Source organism: Parasteatoda tepidariorum, chromosome 7, assembly GCF_982258835.1.
Source record: "Parasteatoda tepidariorum strain Cologne lab strain chromosome 7, Ptep-v5.0, whole genome shotgun sequence".
NCBI lineage: Eukaryota > Metazoa > Arthropoda > Arachnida > Araneae > Theridiidae > Parasteatoda > Parasteatoda tepidariorum.
The window spans coordinates 33,656,254-33,675,794 of NC_141761.1; the positions used below are offsets into that span (position 1 = coordinate 33,656,254).

The 19,541-nt window shown below is 27.5% G+C and overlaps 1 protein-coding gene across 1 annotated transcript in view; it reads right to left on the reverse strand.

Moving 5' to 3' along the window:
* Positions 1-201: 201 nt before the first annotated feature.
* The window catches only part of LOC107436170 (nose resistant to fluoxetine protein 6), a 55,625-nt gene continuing 36,285 nt past the window's right edge, over positions 202-19,541 (reverse strand). Inside the window, exons 12-15 of the mRNA XM_087167646.1 lie at positions 19,378-19,498; positions 15,771-15,945; positions 10,432-10,574; positions 202-1,005 (exon numbers count right to left, since the gene is read on the reverse strand). Of these exons, the coding sequence (XP_087023772.1) occupies positions 781-1,005; positions 10,432-10,574; positions 15,771-15,945; positions 19,378-19,498 (664 nt within the window). The 3' untranslated portion in view covers positions 202-780. The remainder of the gene's footprint in view (positions 1,006-10,431; positions 10,575-15,770; positions 15,946-19,377; positions 19,499-19,541) is intronic.

Below are 19,541 nucleotides of genomic sequence, written 5' to 3' on the forward strand. Positions count from 1 at the left end.
TACCCTACACTGATGTTTTTTAAGGTCTAGGGCCATTGCCCGGTATACCCTACACTGATGTTTTTTTAAGGTCAAGGGCCACCGCCCGGTATACATTTGCGCGGAATACCCTACACTGATGCTTTTTTAAGGTCAAGGGCCTCTTCCCGGTATACATTTGCCCGGTATACCCTACACTGATATTTTTTTAAGGTCGAGTATCACTCGCAACGTCGCACAGAAAAACGTCTTGTTGCTATTGACAACAAACTGATGATTTAAATCAGGTTTGAAGGAAATACAATTTTATGTGGCGTTGGTATGAATTTCTCTAAAAGTACATTATTTTATCGTATTTTATTTTTTTACAGAATCTTTTTCAGTAAATCTGCAATTAGAGAAACTCTATGCCAGTATTCAAGGTAAATTTTGAACTCAGCCATTAGCCAATGAAAGTGTAAATAAAGCATATGTTTACAAAAAAAGTCATCGTGTAATGTCAATATTGTTCTAACATCATGAAGCATTTTAATAAAATTTATCACCCGTTCAGATTTCTGACGGATGCTTCTTAGTTTTTTTCCTGACCTGAATATTTGCAATACAGAAATTAAAAGGGCGATTTTATGCTCTATTTTTATTTTAAACCCTATATAGTTTCCGATTTGAGCTCTCGCTTCGGGCGGTGTTGAACTTGTAGCTCTTTCCTTCAATGATTGATAAATTTTATTAAAAGGTCCTTCTATTGTGTCATTGGGTGGTGTTGAGCCATTGGTTCTTCCTTTTAATTCATCTTAAATTTTATTGAAAGGTTCTGCCATTAGGTGATGTTGAACTTGTAACTCTTTCCTTTAATGGATCATAAATTTTATTGAAAGGTTCTTCCCTTCTGCCTTTGTGTGGTGTTGAACTTCTAAATTTTTCTTTCAATAGACTTATAATTTTATTGGAAGGAATTTCCAATATGATGTACTGGAGAAAGCCCAAAATTATAGCGAACGGAAAAAAAAATACGAACTCTCCAATCTGAAAAAGAAGAACAATTTATAACTGTAGGAAAAATAAGAAATCTAAGTTCATTGTTTAAAATAAAGTGAACAAATGAATCAGGTAAAGAAGCGAATTTAAATTTTCTAAAAAGTAATAATTTTTAAAATACATCATTTAAAGAAGTTAGTGCTTATGAATTTGAAACTTTTATTTCGATATGAGTAAATATGTCATAAATCATGCTAAATAGTGAGAGTATAAGACTTTATTCAAATTTGGGCCTATGCCCCATTTAAACAAAAAACTTCCTCATTTGTATTTATGAAATGAAATAACTCTTTATCTATTTTTTACAGATCAATTTTTTCCTTTTTTTCATATCTATTTTTTCATGTCAACGTAATTCAAACGACTTTTTTTAACTATTTAAGTATTTTCGTTGTTTATTTATTACTTAACAAATTATTTTTCACAAAGGTAGCAGAAACATCTAAGAGTCTGGATTTTATGAAAACCATTTAAATTCTTTTTAGAAACTAGTTATTTTCAGATTTAGTAAAGTAAGACATATTTTAAACTGAAAGTTGTATTCGTATAGAACATAGTGCAACCTGGAATATTGTCACAAGTATTACAGTTGACAGTGTCACAGGAATAACGCACCAAATATTGTATTCATATAATACATAGTAAAGGTGCTGGAACATTTTTAAGAGAATAACAATTGATAATGTCACAATAAAAATTGATAATGCCTCACCAAAATATTACATTTATTTAATACATAGTAAAATACCTGGAATTTTGTCACAAGTATTAAAATTGGCAATGCCAGAAGCGTAACACACCAAATATTGTATTTATATAATGCATAGTTAAGACCCTGTTATATTGTAACAAGAGTTACAATTGACTGTACCACATAAGTAGCACGCAAAATTTATGTTTAATAATATGGCAAGCAAATGAGCTAAAATCAAAGCAGAAACTTATTTTTCAAAATTAATTATTTCCTTCCCAATTAGATTAATCCTCATGAAACATCTTTCCATTATTAAATATTTTTATTATTTTTCAAAATCAATTAGTTCCTTCCCAATTAGATTAATCCTCATGAAACATTTTTCCATAATTAAATATTTTTATTATTTTTCAGAATCAATTATTTCTTTCTCTTTCTTTAATTATTGACCACCTCACAAGATACATTTGGGCTTTTGCATCAAAATCCATTAGCTCAGAAACCTATACAAATTTTTTACATCAAATGTTTCAAAATCAAATTCCTAATTCCTTGTTGAGTGATAGAAACGCTGCCTTTACTTCTTCTCAATTTAAAAAATTTTTGAAGCATAATAAAATTCAACAATTATTGACAACTGCACATCATCCGCAATCTAATGGCAAGGTAGAACGCCTTGGTCAAACAATAATTACGAGTTCAAAATGTAAAATCAATGAAAAACCTACTAAAACTCCCTGGCCTACTATGTTAAAAGATATAGTTAATACTTATAACTTCACTCCACATTCTGTTACAAAATTTCCACCTGCATACCTCATGCATGGTAGACTCCCCTATGAAAATCCCTTAAATGAAGGATTCTATCCACCTGTTGAGGAAACTAAAAAAATAGCAATTCGAAGAACTAAAGAATATCATGAAAGAAATAAAATCTATTATGATCCTAGATTTTTAGATATAGATTTTAAAACTGATGAATTAGTTATGTTTGAAGAATTTACTTATCCTAATACGAGGAAGTTGTCACCTCCTTTTAGTGGACCGTATAAAATTCTTCAAAAAATTTCAGAAACTAATTACAAAATAAATAAAAAGAATATGCTGAGTAAACAAAATTTTGAAATAGTACATGTATCAAAGCTTAGGAAATATCACAACCCACAAATGTTGAAATTAAATCATGAATAGAGTCCAAAGGAAAAGAATTTTTTTTTACTTTCTTCAAAGGAAGAAGTAAACCCTATATTTTTGAGAGATCCGAATCACGTGTGGAGATGTTTACCTTTACATCATTTTGATGTGAGGGCGATGCAAGTTGAACTTTTTTTTTCTCAGTAAGGTGAGAAAAATTTTTATAAACTATTTTTATATTGTCCAATCTGGATCTCTCATTTTCCCTGTGCTTCATGAAATTCTGTTTTCCTCCATTTTAACGGGGAATACAGATTTTCATAAAGTAAATAACCCCTATTAACCACACAGAATCTTAAATTCTGAATAAATGACACTTGTTGTCCAGTTTGTTTTGCATAAAAGTTTTGTATGTTTTTGTGTGAAAATTTTTTTTTGAAAATTTTAGTAGATTAGTTTTGTGAATATGTTTAATTCTTCTTTCTGTTTAGTTACTAAATAGATAAAATGCATAATCATGTTTTTCATATTTTTGTCATTGTAAATAATATTTTTTCTTCTCATAATTGAAAAGATGTTTGTAGTAGGGAAAAAGAAACACTCGTACCAACCTAAAAATTTTAAATTTAAAGTATTCTAAAATTTTTTTTTTTTGACTTGCCAAAAATTTTTTTTGGGGGGGATGTAATACAAAAATAATAAATACTTTTGTATTAATAAAAGAATTAAAACTCTTTCGTTTTCATTAAATGTCTTTGTTAAAGAATAAACGTCGAGAGATTCTATTTTGGGAATTCAAGGCTGAAAACATACCATTGAAATATAAATAGATTTATATTTCAAAGGAAGAGTTATTTATAGAATCGTGCCCTTTTTCAATTCCATATAAGGAAGCAGAAATGATTTTCCTTAATGCGTAAGGATACAAGGAATGTACGAATGTGCCTTTTTACTTCAAATCTATGTTGGTATAAAACGTAAGAGCGCATAGTTTTGCGTGTCCTTTTCATCATAATGTGATCCTGATAAGCTGTGCCGGAATTGTCCGGAGTCTTGTCCATTCCCCTCCCGTAGGGAACTTGGACGTCCACTGTTAGCAATGCCAGCCTACATTTAATAAACCTGTTTAGAACGTCTGATGACTTATGACTGCAATTATTTCAAGCTAAATACAACACTAATAACAGGGTTGGAGCCCTGTTATTACAAGTCGGCAGCATAGTTGCTTGCTGAGGAAATCTTTGGACCGGCTGACTGCTACGTTGAAATTTTCCATCAACCCCGGAGGAGAAAAAAATCGGCAGTGAAAAAAACGTTGAAGGAAGGAAGGATGGCGATTTTCCACCCGTACTACTGGTACCTCGTCGCGCCTGGAATGCTGGAGAGTGTCCCCCTGAAACCAGTGAAAGTATCCCATCCGATGACCCTACAGTGTCCCATCCATTGAGTTCTGATGTTCATTAGTGCTCAAAAAGAAATTTCACTTTGGTTCAAATATGAATTAGTCTCTTACAAGAATTGTTTTCTAAAAAAGGGAAAACAAAAGAGAATGTGCACGAATTTTAATCATGAATATTCATGAATTGCTACGATTTAAGTGCGCGAAAGAAAAAAAAAAGTGATATATTTTGTGTCTCTCGTCAACGAAAAATGGATGAAGGTCAAATGAAAAGGATTGACTGTAGATATATTTTTTTTCCTCTCTCATTTTTTAATCTGTCTCAATGTTATGCTTAAATATTTTAGTAATATTGGATATGAGTAGTAATTTAAATATTTTATTTTGAATAATGGAATAGAGTATTATTAAGATTTAGCTTGTATTTCTTGTGTTTATATATTTTTTTTTATATATAACATTATGATATAGTATTGTATTATTGTGCATCTAAAATGCTTTTAAAGGAAATAAATGTGATTCAAACGTCAATTAAATTAGTGACGGCAAACAAAATTAAGTTATTATTTAAACTTTTGTTTCCAAATGATTTTTCTAGATTAAACCGTAACAAAATTTTAAATTTTTCTGAATTTTCTTTTGAACCAAACGATGAAGAATTTTCAAACAAACTACAAGAAATTTGTAATACTTTCAATTTTTCGGACTTAGTCAAAATTTCAGACATTTTAAATATTTCCAGTGAAGGAAATAAAGATGAAATTGCCAAACACATTTTAACTTGTTTATGCGATTTCAATTTTTTAAAAAATTCTTTAGTAATTGAAAATCCCTCTGAAGATGAGGAGGAAACTAAACAATTTCAATGTAAACAAACTCAAACGGATTTTGAATCACATTTACCAATTAAAAATTGTGTAAGTCAATTTACACAAGCTAGTTTAAATACTAAAATGTATGTTGATAAAGAAATACAAACTCATGTTTATACTGATAAAGATATGGCATCCTATAGTCAAAATTCTATTAATGATTTAAATAATAGAGAACCTGAAACTAAATTAATAGTTAATTTCGCTGATGTTGAAGCAGTTACTCCTATTTTTAAAGGAGAAAAACACGAAAATATAAATTCTTGGTTTGAAAATTTTGAAACTCATGCTACCTTATTTAAATTGTCTGATATGCAAAAATTTTTTAGGCTGGCATTGAAATGCAAGGCTGGCAAAGAAATTATTTAGTAAATAATTTTGGCAATGAATTTTGGCCAGAAATGGATTTTCACATGGGAAGATCATAAAATTTAAAAAAAAAAAATGTTTAGTAAATATATCCACCAAAATATACGATTAATTCAATGATTTTATATAAAATTTTATTACATTAGTTGGGTATCCATTGTTTTTTTATCAGATTTTGAAAGAGTTTATCGATTTGTTTTTTGGATAAATAAATATTACTACATATTCTTTTAATTCTGTTCATTTCATTAAAAGTGGTATTTAAATAGATGCTCCTAGAAACATTAGAATTCCAAGTAACTAGTTTATTAATATTAAAATCATTTCTTTCATCGTATAAATCAACAAAGCAGATATTTTCAATCTTCATAATACCCAAATCCAAAAAATTGAAATTAATATTATCATCATGATTACGAAGTAAGATTAATTCCTCAGTGTATATATCACTCAATAAAACAGTAAAATCTTGGAAATTAAAGATAACTAAGTCATCAATATATCTAAAAACAAATTTAATACTCAGAGTATAATTTTTTTCATAATAATGCAAAAATAAGCTAGCTAAGAGAGATGAATAATTAGATCCTTGTGGTATTCCATTAATTTGGTATTTGTGTTATTCCACAAATATATATATATATATATACATATATATATATATATATATATATATATATATATATATATATATATATATATATATATATATATATATATATATATAAGTATATAAGTTCATAACGAAGAATAAAACAAAGAAAACTAATAGACATATGAAAAAAAAGGGGGGGGGGAATAATAAGTAAAGAATAACAAACAACAGTTTATTAAAAATAATAATAATAATAAATAAAAAGAAAAAATTAAAAAAAAATCATGAAATGTTAATTAAAAAACCGGAAAAAAAAGGATATAATCTTTTCTTCAGCCCACACGATTATATCCGCAAATCAGAGTGCTTCCTGATATTGTATCAATAAAGCCAAAACAAAATAAATTAATACAATAGTGTGAGGAGCACTCAAAAAAATTTTTTAAAAAATTACAACAAATGAAATAAGTAAAAATAACATGTAAAAACAGATAATAAAATAAAATAAAAAACATTAAAAAGGGGGGACTATAAAGCGAGCAGCAAAATCAGTTCAACTTACATGGACGGATATTTTTCAAGAATGATTTAAAAATGTTTTCGCAGAAAGATTGCCAGATTACAAAATATGAAAACAAAAGATGAAAACAAAAGCGCAAATTGAGTGTAACAAGAGGGTTTTAAAGTGTCGTACTTACTGCACTGTTGAAGTGATTTGTTATTCTGAGTTTTGATTTGTTAGTTACCAAGGATGGGCCCGAAATGGATGTGCGCAAGGTAATATTATACTGGATAATTTTAAAAATTTATCATAAATAGTTTTAGAAGATAGATGTCCATTTAAGAAAAAGCACAAAATAGAAAAGAGAAACATAAATTGCCTGTTTTGCAGATAATTTTAGCCTTGGATTTGGACGATATGGATTAGCACATAGAAAAATTATTTAAATTATCAAAGAAAAAATTCTTTCAATAGATAATTTTGACACGGATTTGCACATGGAAAAATTAACAAAGAAAAAACCTTAGTAGATAATTTTAGCCACGGATTTGCCCGAAATGGATTTGCACATGGAAAATTGTATAAATTAATAAAGAAATTTTTAGCAAACAATTTTATCCACGGATTTGCCCGAAATGGATTTGCACATGGAAAAATTATACAAATTAACAAAGAAATAATTTTGGCAATAGATTTACCTGAAATGGATTTGCACATGGGAAAATCATAAAAATTAACAAAAAAATGTTTAATAAATATATCCACCAAAATATACGATTAATTCAATGATTTTATATATAATTTTATTACATTAGTTGGGTATCCATTGTTTTTTATCAGATTTTGAAAGAGTTTATCGATTTGTTTTTTGGATAAATAAATATTACTACATATTCTTTTAATTCTGTTCATTTCATTAAAAGTGGTATTTAAATAGATGAATTAATAGAACATTAAATAGAACATTAGAATTCCAAGTAACTAGTTTGTTAATATTAAAATTAAAATCATTTCTTTCATCGTATAAATCAACAAAGCAGATATTTTCAATCTTCATAATACCCAAATCCAAAAAATTGAAATTAATATTATCATCATGATTACGAAGTAAGATTAATTCCTCAGTGTATATATCACTCAATAAAACAGTAAAATCTAGGAAATTAAAGATAATTAAATCAACAATATATCTAAAAACAAATTTAATACTAAGAGTAAAATTTTTTTCATAATAATGCAAAAATAAGTTAGCTAAGAGAGATGAAGAATTAGATCCCTGTGTTATTCCATTAATTTGAAGAAAAATATCCCTTCCATTGTAAAGACAATTATTAAAAAGACAAAGATTAATCAGAATTTCCCAATAATCAAAATCGCAACAAAGGATATTTTTAAAATCATGGTAATAATTCAAAAGGACATCTTTTAGTTTAGAAAGGGGAATGCTATTGAAAAGATCCTGGAAATCAAAAGTCGCAATAGAATTAATTTTATTATGTTTAATGAAATCTAAAATCGGTTGATTATTAGTGACAATCCAAGAGAAACCTTCTTTTGTAATATAGTTAATAATCTTATTTAAGTAGTTAGAGAAAAGGGTGCCAGGTGTAGTTAAATAAGTATTAGACCCACATGTGATAGTTCTAAATTTTACTGGAATTTTATGAAATTTAGGACTGATAATTAAGTAAGGAAATTGTATATTGCTAATTTTAATTTTTAATCTCTTGTAAAAAGCTAAAATTTTTTTAATGACAATATTATTATTGAAATTACTAAGTTCAAAATTTTTACTATTTTTTAATTCCGTATTTAAAAGTTCAGCATAGAATTTTTTACAGAATATAGCATAATTATTGTTAGCTTTGTCTATGGGAGTAATTACAAAATTTTTTTGAAGTTGCTTAATTGATTGAACAAATCGAAGAGAAAAATTTGTTGAATTGTTATACTTATTTAAATTATCCTTATTATTGAAAATAATGTTTTTAAAGTAATAATAAACTCCCCATTTCCATTCTGTTAGCATACCTAAAGGTAAAGAGAATCTATTTGATATCTTTAAACAAAAACTATTGAGATCATTAAGAAAGTATTTTAGAATCTTATTGATTGATATACGGTAAATGGGTCTAAACTTTGTGCCTTTTATCATTAAACTCCTAAGTTCCAAGTTTTCTATAATATTTAAATTACCAGTAATAATATGTTTATGATGTTTATCAACAAAATCAAAATATTTATCCTCCTCACAGTGACATTCATAATCGGATATATTAATACTCCCTATATTTTTGCTTATATTATTATAGTTAAATATGGTTCTACCAAGAGATTTGTTATATTTAAAACTTTTAATAATGTTAAAATCTTTTAATGGAAATAAAGCTTTAAAATTTTCAAAAATTTTGTGAAATTTGATCTTATCGAAAATAGGATTTTGAAAGTTAATAACGAAATATAAATTATCCAAACTTTTCTTTTTATTAGGCAAAATTTTGCTCATTTTGGCTTTTATAAGATCGAAACAGAGAATTTTGAAATGTAAATTAATGAAAGAAAAGTTAATAATAAGATCGTGGAACTTATATATTTCATAATTCTTAAGGGAGAAGACAAAATCTTTAATTGGTTTAATGCTATATTGTTTATTAAAGTCATTTTCCATATTAGAAAGAAATTTTATATTTAATTTGTCACTATTAAGAGAGTTTCTATTACTTCTTGAACCCCGTTTACCTCGATTAGTACGCTTGTCTTTAATATATATATATATATATATATTTATATATATATATATATATATATATATATATATATATATATATATATATATATATATATATATATATATATATATATATATATATATATATATATATATATATATATATATATATATATATATATATATATATATATATATATATATACATATATATACTCATTGTGTTCTATTTTATTTGTTGTAATTTTTGTAAAATTTGTTGAGTGCTCCTCACACTATTGTATTGATATATTTTGCTTTGGCTGTATTGATACAATAGTAGAAAGCACTCTTTCTTGCGAATGTAATCGTGTGGGCTGATGAAAGGATTATATCTTTCATTTTCCGGATTTTTTAAAAGAATTCTATCCCTTTTTCTCGGATTTTCTTTCTCCAGTTTTTGTTATTTTTATTATTAATTTTCTTCCCTCCCCCTTTTTTTCATTGGTCTGTAATTTTACTTTGTTTTATCTTCATTTTGAAGATAACACAAATAGCATTATATATATATCCTCCTCACTATTTTTATATATATATATTAATATATATTAATATATATATATATATATATATATATATATATATATATATATATATATATATATATATATATATATATATATATATATATATATATATATATATATATATATATATATATATATATATATATATATATATATATATATAAAAGCTATAATGTCAATATGGAAAAAAAGCCACAATTCTGAAAAAAAAATTGAGAAGCATTTGTGGTTTAATTTTTTAATATTTAACAACTTTATTCATGAGCTGAACTCATAAGAAATTGCAAAAAAAAGTGAACATGATATGGTTTTGATAATTTTCATCTGGGTGGAAAAATGTAAGAAATTGGTGTTTTTCAAAAAGTTTAACTTTAAAATATTTCAGTTATTTGTCCGTTCTACAGCCCAGAAAATTCTCACAGCGAGAATACAGTTTAAATTATATTTTCCTTCAAGTGTGACTTAAATTGTGGCTTTTTTATTTTCCTTGGAGAAAGAGATTTTAAAAACCATGCTAAACACATTTTCTGGTGCAAGAATATAAAGCAAACTTACTTGGGAAATTCTATCCATGTAATATCTTTCAGCATTAATAGCATCCCTAAATATCAAATATAAAGGGTGCACTATGTAAATGGTATAACTTATACGACTTAGTGGAAGGAATGCCTTCGAAGAAAGTATTTTGTTGACAACACCTATAAATAATATTTATAAAAAGTAGATTAATTTGTTTTGTACAGTGCGACAAAACAAAACAGAAACAAAGTTCCCAAAAAATTAAAATGTGAAAAAAGCACTGATAATATTATAAAACACTATAATAAAGTATTGTTTTAATTTCGGAATGCAGAATAAGAAATTCAGAATAATTGAAAATGAATTAAAACTCGTACAAATAAATGAAATTGGCCACTATTATATTTTTCAAATTAATTTTAGTACGTTTGCAACTGAATTTAAGGTAACAATTTTAATATCCAATTGGTAATAAAAATAGATTAAAATCCCTTTTAAAGACAATTTAAAAGTTTTCTACTTTCTTTAGCTTAGAACTTAAAAAGCGACTTTAACCCTTTTGAAGGCCGTGGTAAGTATACTTACCACACGTTTCACCACTTTTAATTTAGGTTTCCATTTTTCAATAACTTCAGCTTTCTTGAAGTGAGTTTGAATAAAATTGGTAACCATTTGTCACTTTTAAAAAACGTATAAAAGTTATAAAATACATAATTCCTTTTGAAGTTTTTAGCATTTAAGGAATTTATTTTATAAATAAATAAAAATAAAAATCAGTAAGTTCCTAATAGGTCATGTTAAATATATTTAGCGCCAAAAAAATGGCATTTTTATAAACTAAATGAGCTTTTTTTTATATCAATTACAGTTCTTAAAACAATTTCAATTCAAAAAATACTTTTATTTACCTTTACTAGAAATAAAGGGCCCATTTAAGGATTAATTAATTGTTATTTTGGTCAAACCCTTTTTACCGTGTTAAAAGAAATACTGTTTTTTTGAAATTAATTAAAATTTCAATATATTGGTTTCAGTTGCTGTGATTCAGATGGTTTATTTACTGAGTTATATTTAATATTTTTGAAAAACCAAGTATCTTTATCTAAAATTAATAAAGTATTTTTCAATTTTCCAGCACAATGCAACGAGTATACAGTTGAACGGCATCTTTTTATTAAAGAAAAATAATTAATTTGCTTGGTCACGAGTAAAACGTCTATAATCCACCATTTGAAATTTTTTATTAACTGCGTAACATCTCTGTTCTATTGAAGATACAACTGCAAATAAAAAAAATTTTGGAAGCAAAGATATAGTCGGAGTTAAAAATTGAGGAATATTAATTTGAAAAATTAAAGTATAAAGTATCCCCAGTGGGACAAATTTGCAACGTGTGGGATACTTGCAAATTTTATTAAAAGGCATTTTTGCAAAATGCCAGAACCAAAATAAATGCATTAATATACAAACTTTCTAACTATGTTGAAAAATTGTGAGCACTGCGCCTTTCCACTGTGGGAGAGGCGCAGTGCTCACAATTTTACGTTTCATTCTGTTCTGTTGCGATGAAGTTATAAGACTTAAGTGTAAAAGCAAACAGGCGTGTAACGGCGGCGTGTCGAAAAATGCTTAGGAAATACGACAGAAAACAATATCCAATTGATTGTTAGTTTGAGCATTAATAACTGGTTAACTTGTAGTAAACAATATCAAGAGTGAAGCTCCAGAGCCGGTAGAAATTTGAAATTGCCATACTTGCTTATAAATATAGCACCATACTTCTTTATTTTAATTTGTTCGAAAGTTACTGCAATATTAAATGCTTTTCTTGCTATTTTCCTCACTTTTTTAGGACTTAAAAATTTAAAATTTCCATAACGTTTATAAAAGTATGTAGGGTGCAGGATGGACGAATTTAAATTTGTTCGAAAGTCATTGTAATTATAAGTGTTTTTTTCTCGTCAGTTTTTCCACGCTTTTCTTTTTACGTTGCATTTAGAAGAGTTCTGGAAAAACTATCTGACTTAAAAACTTGAAATCACACTGGGTCTATAAGAAAGCACAGAAGAGATAGTTCGATTCTATGTTAAATTTTATGTTTCATTTTTTTCTGTACTTTTTTCAGCAAAAAGTACGACGGCGTGTCGAAAAATGCTTAGAAAATACGACAGATACAAAAATCCAATTGATTGTTAGTTTGGACATTATTAACTGGAAAAGTTGCAGTAAAAATTATCACTAGAGACTCCATAGCCCGTAGAAATTTAACTCGCTGAAATTGCCATACTTGCTTTTAAATATAGCACCATGCTTCGTTTTTTTAATTTGTTCGAAAATTACTGCAATATAAATGGCTTTGTTATTAATGGCTCGAAAGTTTATTGAAATTATAAGTGTTTTTTTTATCGTCAGTTTTTTCACTCTTTTTTTTACGTTACATTTTGAAGATTTGTGCAAAAACTATCAAATTTAAAATCACACTGAATCTAGAAAAATGCAGAAAAGAGATGGAAATAAATTAAAATTCGATCACGAATTCGAGAATTGTGTAACTTGTACGTAAAAAGTACAAAACACCTGATCTGCAGCCCGCTTAAAAACAGCAAAGTTAAAATGTTTCGATATGAAATAGCAGTTTGTTTAAAAGTTGTTCTATTTTAAGTGCTTTTAGTTGCGGTTGTTTTTCTTTTTTTCGTTTTGATGTCAAAACTGACTATTTACGCATTCTAGAAAAAATGTTTTGCCTTTTTCTCGAGATGTTCAACTTGTATGCTCCAGCATGAAAAATTTTTTAACTTCTTGGCTTCTTGATGGCATTTTCGCGTCAAAAGTAACAAAAAAAAAGAAAATTGAAAAAAGGAAAAAAAAATATATATAGAAAGAGTTATGCATTATTGTCAACGAAAATATGGCTTTTTCAGCATGTCAAATTTCGTAGCTTATTATATTTTACCGGGTAGCAGATCATCTCGCTTGATATTTTTTTCAACAATTTTAACAATTCTCAAATGTTAGCTTTTTTCATTCGGCCATACTTCCTGTACATTTTTCTTTATCCATCATAATTTCAAGTTTTTAAGTTTTATAGCCATTGCACCGCTAAACAAAATGCAACGTAAAGTCAGAAAGTCAGAAAAAATTTCAATAACTTTTAAACAAATTTGAATTTCGAAAGAAAAAAAAAACCTCGTGTTGAGTTTCTAAACAAATATGGCCCTTTTATCCCGTCAATTTTCATCTCTGTATTTCATTTATGCTGTCTGTAGAGCTGTCCATATGATAGTTTTTACTACAAATTTACCAGTTAAAGATTCTCATGCTAATTACCGAATGTTACATTTTTTTCATTTCATCATGCATGTTCTTGCGCATGTTTCTACGCATCTTCTTATTCTTTTGATTTCTGTGTAGTAAAAATAAATGTAATACTAATTTATTATATTTTGCAATAGTTAAAAAAAAATTAATTGCAAGATATACACATTTGCACGTTATGTTAAAAAATGCAATTTTAAATGGAAAAAATAGAAATTTGTAACCAAATCGGCTAAATAGTTCTTGAGAAATAAAGTTTTAGATATACGACTTTTTTAAAATGTAGTAATTTAGAAGCTATTCGACCGATTTTGTATTAAGTGGCAGCTCTAAATAAAATACACATATTGTTTCAGATAACTTTAAAAATACTGTTTTGACGCCGTAATTTACGCTTATCCTTGAGCTTATCTTACATAAAGAAATAAAAAGAGTAAAAAAGGAACAATGAATTCCGTTTTTGATTAAATACAGCTTTCATCTCAGCAAACACCACAGGTGCTGTCTTTCAAATGTTTGAAAAAAAAAATTGTCTCCAGTTTATAGTAATGGCTAATGCCAAACCACTAAGAAAAATTCATTTTTTAAGCATTTCTCTCGAGCGAACAAACTGAAATTTGTAAGTGTATTTTAGAAAATTGGTGGCATAAATTCCTTCCCTTAATTTGCTGTGAAGATTTCTAGACGTTTGCATAAGCGGCTCTGGAGTTATAAGCAAGACGTACATGGGTGATTCTTACGAAATATGACAATTTATTGTCCCTTGCTCCAAGATCTAATACTATAATGCTTAAAGAACTTTTTTTTAAAATTACTAATCAATAGCATTGCTGTTAGCATTTTAAAATGACTTTTCACTAGCATTGACTGTTTTGTATAGTTAAAAAATTTAATTGAACTTCAGAATGTCATTTTCCTGGCATGTCCCAAACAGTGTTTCCAATAATAACTAGTTTAAAAACTTCCTGTAAATTTTTCATTATCTAATTTTTTTTATCTCAACCGGTGTAAGCATTTCTAGAATATACGCAGAGGGTATTATTTGCAAAAACTTCGTTTAAATTAATTTTTTTCTGTCAATAATTTGCTTGTCCCAAGAAAATCTGTCATTTTCCTGGCTACTTTTATTTAGTGGTTTATAACCAAAAAAGATAGAGCCAGCAATCAATATCTTACGTTAATAGATTGATTAGATACCCTCCTACATGAACATGTCTTGTTGCATGAATAAAGAACCAATTTTCTATTTCGAAATCTATTTCAAAAATTTTTTCAAGGTGAGTAGGCTTTTGTGTTGTCATTTCCCTGGCTTCTTGAAATAAGTAATAACATAAACTACATAGATTTATGTGAGTTATTTTAAGAAATCCTGTTGTTTTCTGCAGAATATAAACGCCTTAGGCCAAAATATTAAATTAAAGTAAAGTTATATGCTATAAATTGGTGAATTTTTCATTATCCAGGTTGTCATTTTTCTGGCTTATGAATGCCAGGACATTGAAGTGTTGCCAGAATTTTTTTTAACTAATACTGTAAGGAGGGAAAGCAAAATATTAACTTAATACAAGTTTATGTATGATTGTAATATGCTTGGGGATGTAATCAAAGTTATTTATTTATTTAATAATTGATTATTATACACAATTTTATTCCGTACATATCAGCAAAATTTTTTTTGTGATTCTATCTACAGTGGATAAAAAGAATTAATTTAAGCAATTTGTGGTTCATCTAACATAAGGGCTTAAGTTGAATTACTTACTATTAACTTAAAATGACTGCTTTTTAAACTTCTAAGCTAATATGTCATTTTCCCGTCATTCAGGATTTAGTGAATTTCTATTTAATTTTTTTTCTCGAGCAAATGTCAATAAACTACACTGCTGTCTGTAAGATATTAATAAGTGTACATAAAAAAGTATACAAAAAAAATTTAGATTGTTTTGAAGACTTCAAATTTGAAGAAATATTTTGGTCTGAATTGTCATGTTTAAAAAGAATCACCCACACATTTTTTTTCCTTTTTTTATTATACATATGATAAAAAAAATATATATTACCTCCATGACCAGCCTCACAGGAGTATAGTATCCAACTAGTTATAAAAGCCATGGCAGAAATTCTACCAATGTTATAGAATGTAATAATTCTCAAGTCTTTTATCGGTAAAAATACTGCACCTGTGACTGCGATGAAGCACAGGATAGAAAAAATCCATCCAGTAATAACCCAAATCTATGAACAATGGAAAATAAAATTACATATACAGGAACATTAATCATTGTACTTAATTGATGTAAAATGATATGCAGTAGTAAACAGAAGTTATAATCCGAATTTGATGTTATGCAGCAGTAAGCATAAGCTTTAAGCTGAATTTGAAGCTATGCTGTAGAATGCAAAAGGTTTAAGCCGAATTAGATGTTATGCAGCAGTAAGCAAAAGCTTTAAGCTGAATTTGTCGTTATGCAAAAATTTTAATCCGAATGAGATGTTATGCAGTAGTAAGCAAAAGTTTTAAGCTGAATTTGATGTTATGCAGTAGAATGCGAAAGGTTTAAGCTGAATTTGATGTTAAGCAGTAGAATGCAAAAGTTTTAATCCGAATTTGATGATATGCAATAGTAAGCAAAAGCTTTAAGCTAAATTTGTCGTTATGTAAAAATTTTGATCCGAATGAGATGTTATGCAGTAGGAAGCAAAAATTTTAAGCCTAATTTGATGTTATGCAGTAGAATGCGAAAGTTTTAAGCTGAATTTGATGTTATGCAGTAGAATAAAAAAATTTTAAGCCGAATTTGATGTTATGCAGTAGATTTCAAAAGTTTTAACCCTAATTTGATGTTATGTAGTAGAATCCAAAAGTTTTAAGCCAAATTTGATGTTATGCAGTAGAATGAAAAAGTTTTAAGCCGAATTTGATGTCATGCAGTAGAATGAAAAAGTTTTAAGCCGAATTTGATGTCATGCAGTAGAATGAAAAAGTTTTTAGCCGAATTTGATGTTATGCAGTAGAATGCGAAACTTGTAAGCCGAATTTGATGTTATGCAGCAGTAAGCAAAAGCTTTAAGTTAAATTTGACGTTATGCAAAAATTTCAACCCGAATTTGATGTTATGCAGTAATTAGCAAAAGTTGTAAACTACATTTAACTTTGATAAATAAATTTCAAAAGGATTTTGAAATTTTTGTGTCTATTGATGGAATAAATCAATACTAAATACACGATATCACTAAATTATTGTGTAATACCTCATAACTTATGATTAAAGTAGAATTTGGCAGGCCGATTTTGATAAAGATTTCTGTCAAATATTATATTAAGTTAAATTTTTTTTTATCTCAAACAAAACAGAGCTTAGTTTGCTACAAATAAAAATCTGTATTTTTCATTACTTATTTTTTGTCTGTTGAATATTGTGTTTCTTCTTATTTATTTTCAGATTATCAGCTTTTAGGATATTTTTGTTCTTCAGAGTTTCAAATTTAAGTACGTTTCTTACTGAATAAATTTTACTTTAACAATTTTTGTAAATAGCTGAATATATTTTAAGAAATTAGTGCTCAAATATGTTAGGTGAATTAGGTCAAATAGCACACAATATTCTAACTTCATATATTTCCCGATTCAATTTGAGTTGATAGGGAAACAATGAATTTTGAAAAGTAAATGAAAGGCATGCTGATTACCGATTAAAAAAATAATAATAAAAACCATTTTCAACATTATATGATATGTGGATATTAGCTAATAATACGCCTAATACAGATTTAATTGCGTTTAGCTAAGAAAATTATTTTCAAAAGATTTTAACTATTTAACTGTCTGAGAAATATACTCTCTTTCCTGCCAAAAGAAAACTGGCTTTCCTATATGTTGTTTATTGAAGAAATGTTTGTCAGGGAAATGTAAGTCGAAATTTATTTATTTTCTATTTTAATTCAAAAGAAAAAAATGATAAGTTTATTGCTTACTTTTTTTCCATCTCATACGAGGAACGGGTATTCAGCTAATGAATATCTAAGAGCTTGAAGTCTGAACTCCATTTTTCATGAGAGTTATAAGCAACAAAAACATCACTGAGACTATCTTTAAGCTTGCCTGCAGTTTCTATCAATGGTACTATCGTAATTGTTTAGAAACAAAAAGGAAAATTCCATTTTTTTAAAATGTTTTTCTGAACAATCTAGTTGTCAATTTTTAGGCTAAGATTGCCTCATTTATCCTTTGTTCAAATTTCAGCACGAAAGAACGAACGGCTCTGGAGTTATGAGACAGACGCACACATAAACAAACATTTTATTTTATTATCATAGATAGACCAATTTAAGTTTATTTTTTGCCAATGGGCACTCTGAAATGTATCTTGAGTCAAATAATAGACAATAAACAATGATAATATTAATCAAAGATAGGAACAATGTCACTACGGGTGAAAACAGTCAAGTTGACCACCCCCTGTAAGGTTTACGCCAGCATAAATTGAAGTCAATGGACAATTAGTCAAATTTTATATTTGTTACGTAGCTAAGTTAACTGTTAACTGAGTGCGTAAACATTTTCTTCATTAAGGCCTCATCTAAGCTCTGAATATAAACAAAAACTGGTTTTTAAGCATGCGAAGATGTTCTCTTCTTCTCAAACATACTCAAAGCAGAGCTTGTTAGGTAATAGAACTGGTAAAACCTCTTTCTTTGCTTCGAAAATTCACTTATGAGGCAAACTAAAACAATTAAACCGAAACAGTTAAGAGGTTCCGTTTGATTCGCATAGTGTGTTAGAAGATAAATTTAGCTAGAGATAGCTAGTATAATGTACATATTCCTAAAATTTGTTCAAAGATGAATTGGTAAGAGAGTTACTTTCTTGGCCGAAATTCTGTAGCTGTAAGTCACATTGTACTTTTCATTGCTTAATCATAAAAAACCAAGATTTTAATCAATATTAGTTAAATACGATTTTATCTGTAAATAGTATAAAAACACTAATTGTATAAATAATAAAATAATAAAAAATTATAAATATTTTCGTTTTATTTTCGAAAATTAAAATAAAATATATATAGCAATAATAGATTGCTACACCTCTGGCAAGCTGACGTCACAAAATTATAAACTTAAGCAAAAGCAAAAACACAGTGGTTACGTGACTAAACATTCAACAAATGACAACAATAAATAAGTTACGATACTGTGTAAAATATTTTTAGTTAAAGCAATTTAGTATTTCGATGCATGTCCAAAAACGTAACACACGGATACTCAGTATTACTTTAAACAAAAATGAAATTACAGTAAGCATTTTAAATTTAGTTATCCATCCTTAAATTAATTTTTCAAAAATTTAAGTTTCTTTGTGTGTTCTTATGAAATGTATGTGTAACAAAATGCCATGTTCTTATAAGTGAAATGCAGGATAGCTCAAAAATATTACACAAACAACTCCGATAGTTTTCTCCTTACAAATGATTTATTGTTCAACAATCTGATGTCCTGAAATTCCTCAAAAAAAGTTATAGTTTTGAAAATTTTATTTAAATTTAAATAGTATATTAAATAAGTAGTGAATATTTGGCGCTTATAATATAATTATCAATGACATTCAGAACCAGCTGCTGTTAATGTTTTTGTTCTCAGTTTGTGCAAAGTGCTTAAGACAAAACTCACCTTAGGTAGCTTTTTCTTTCCATATTTAAGACAGACCCAACCAGAGAGCATCCCAATCATATGGGCGGGGAGGTGGTAAGATTGATTTGAATAAAGTAGTGTTATTGCTTCATCAACAACACTGAAAAAAAAGGAAAAATAATTGGTATTTATCTAATCTTTTT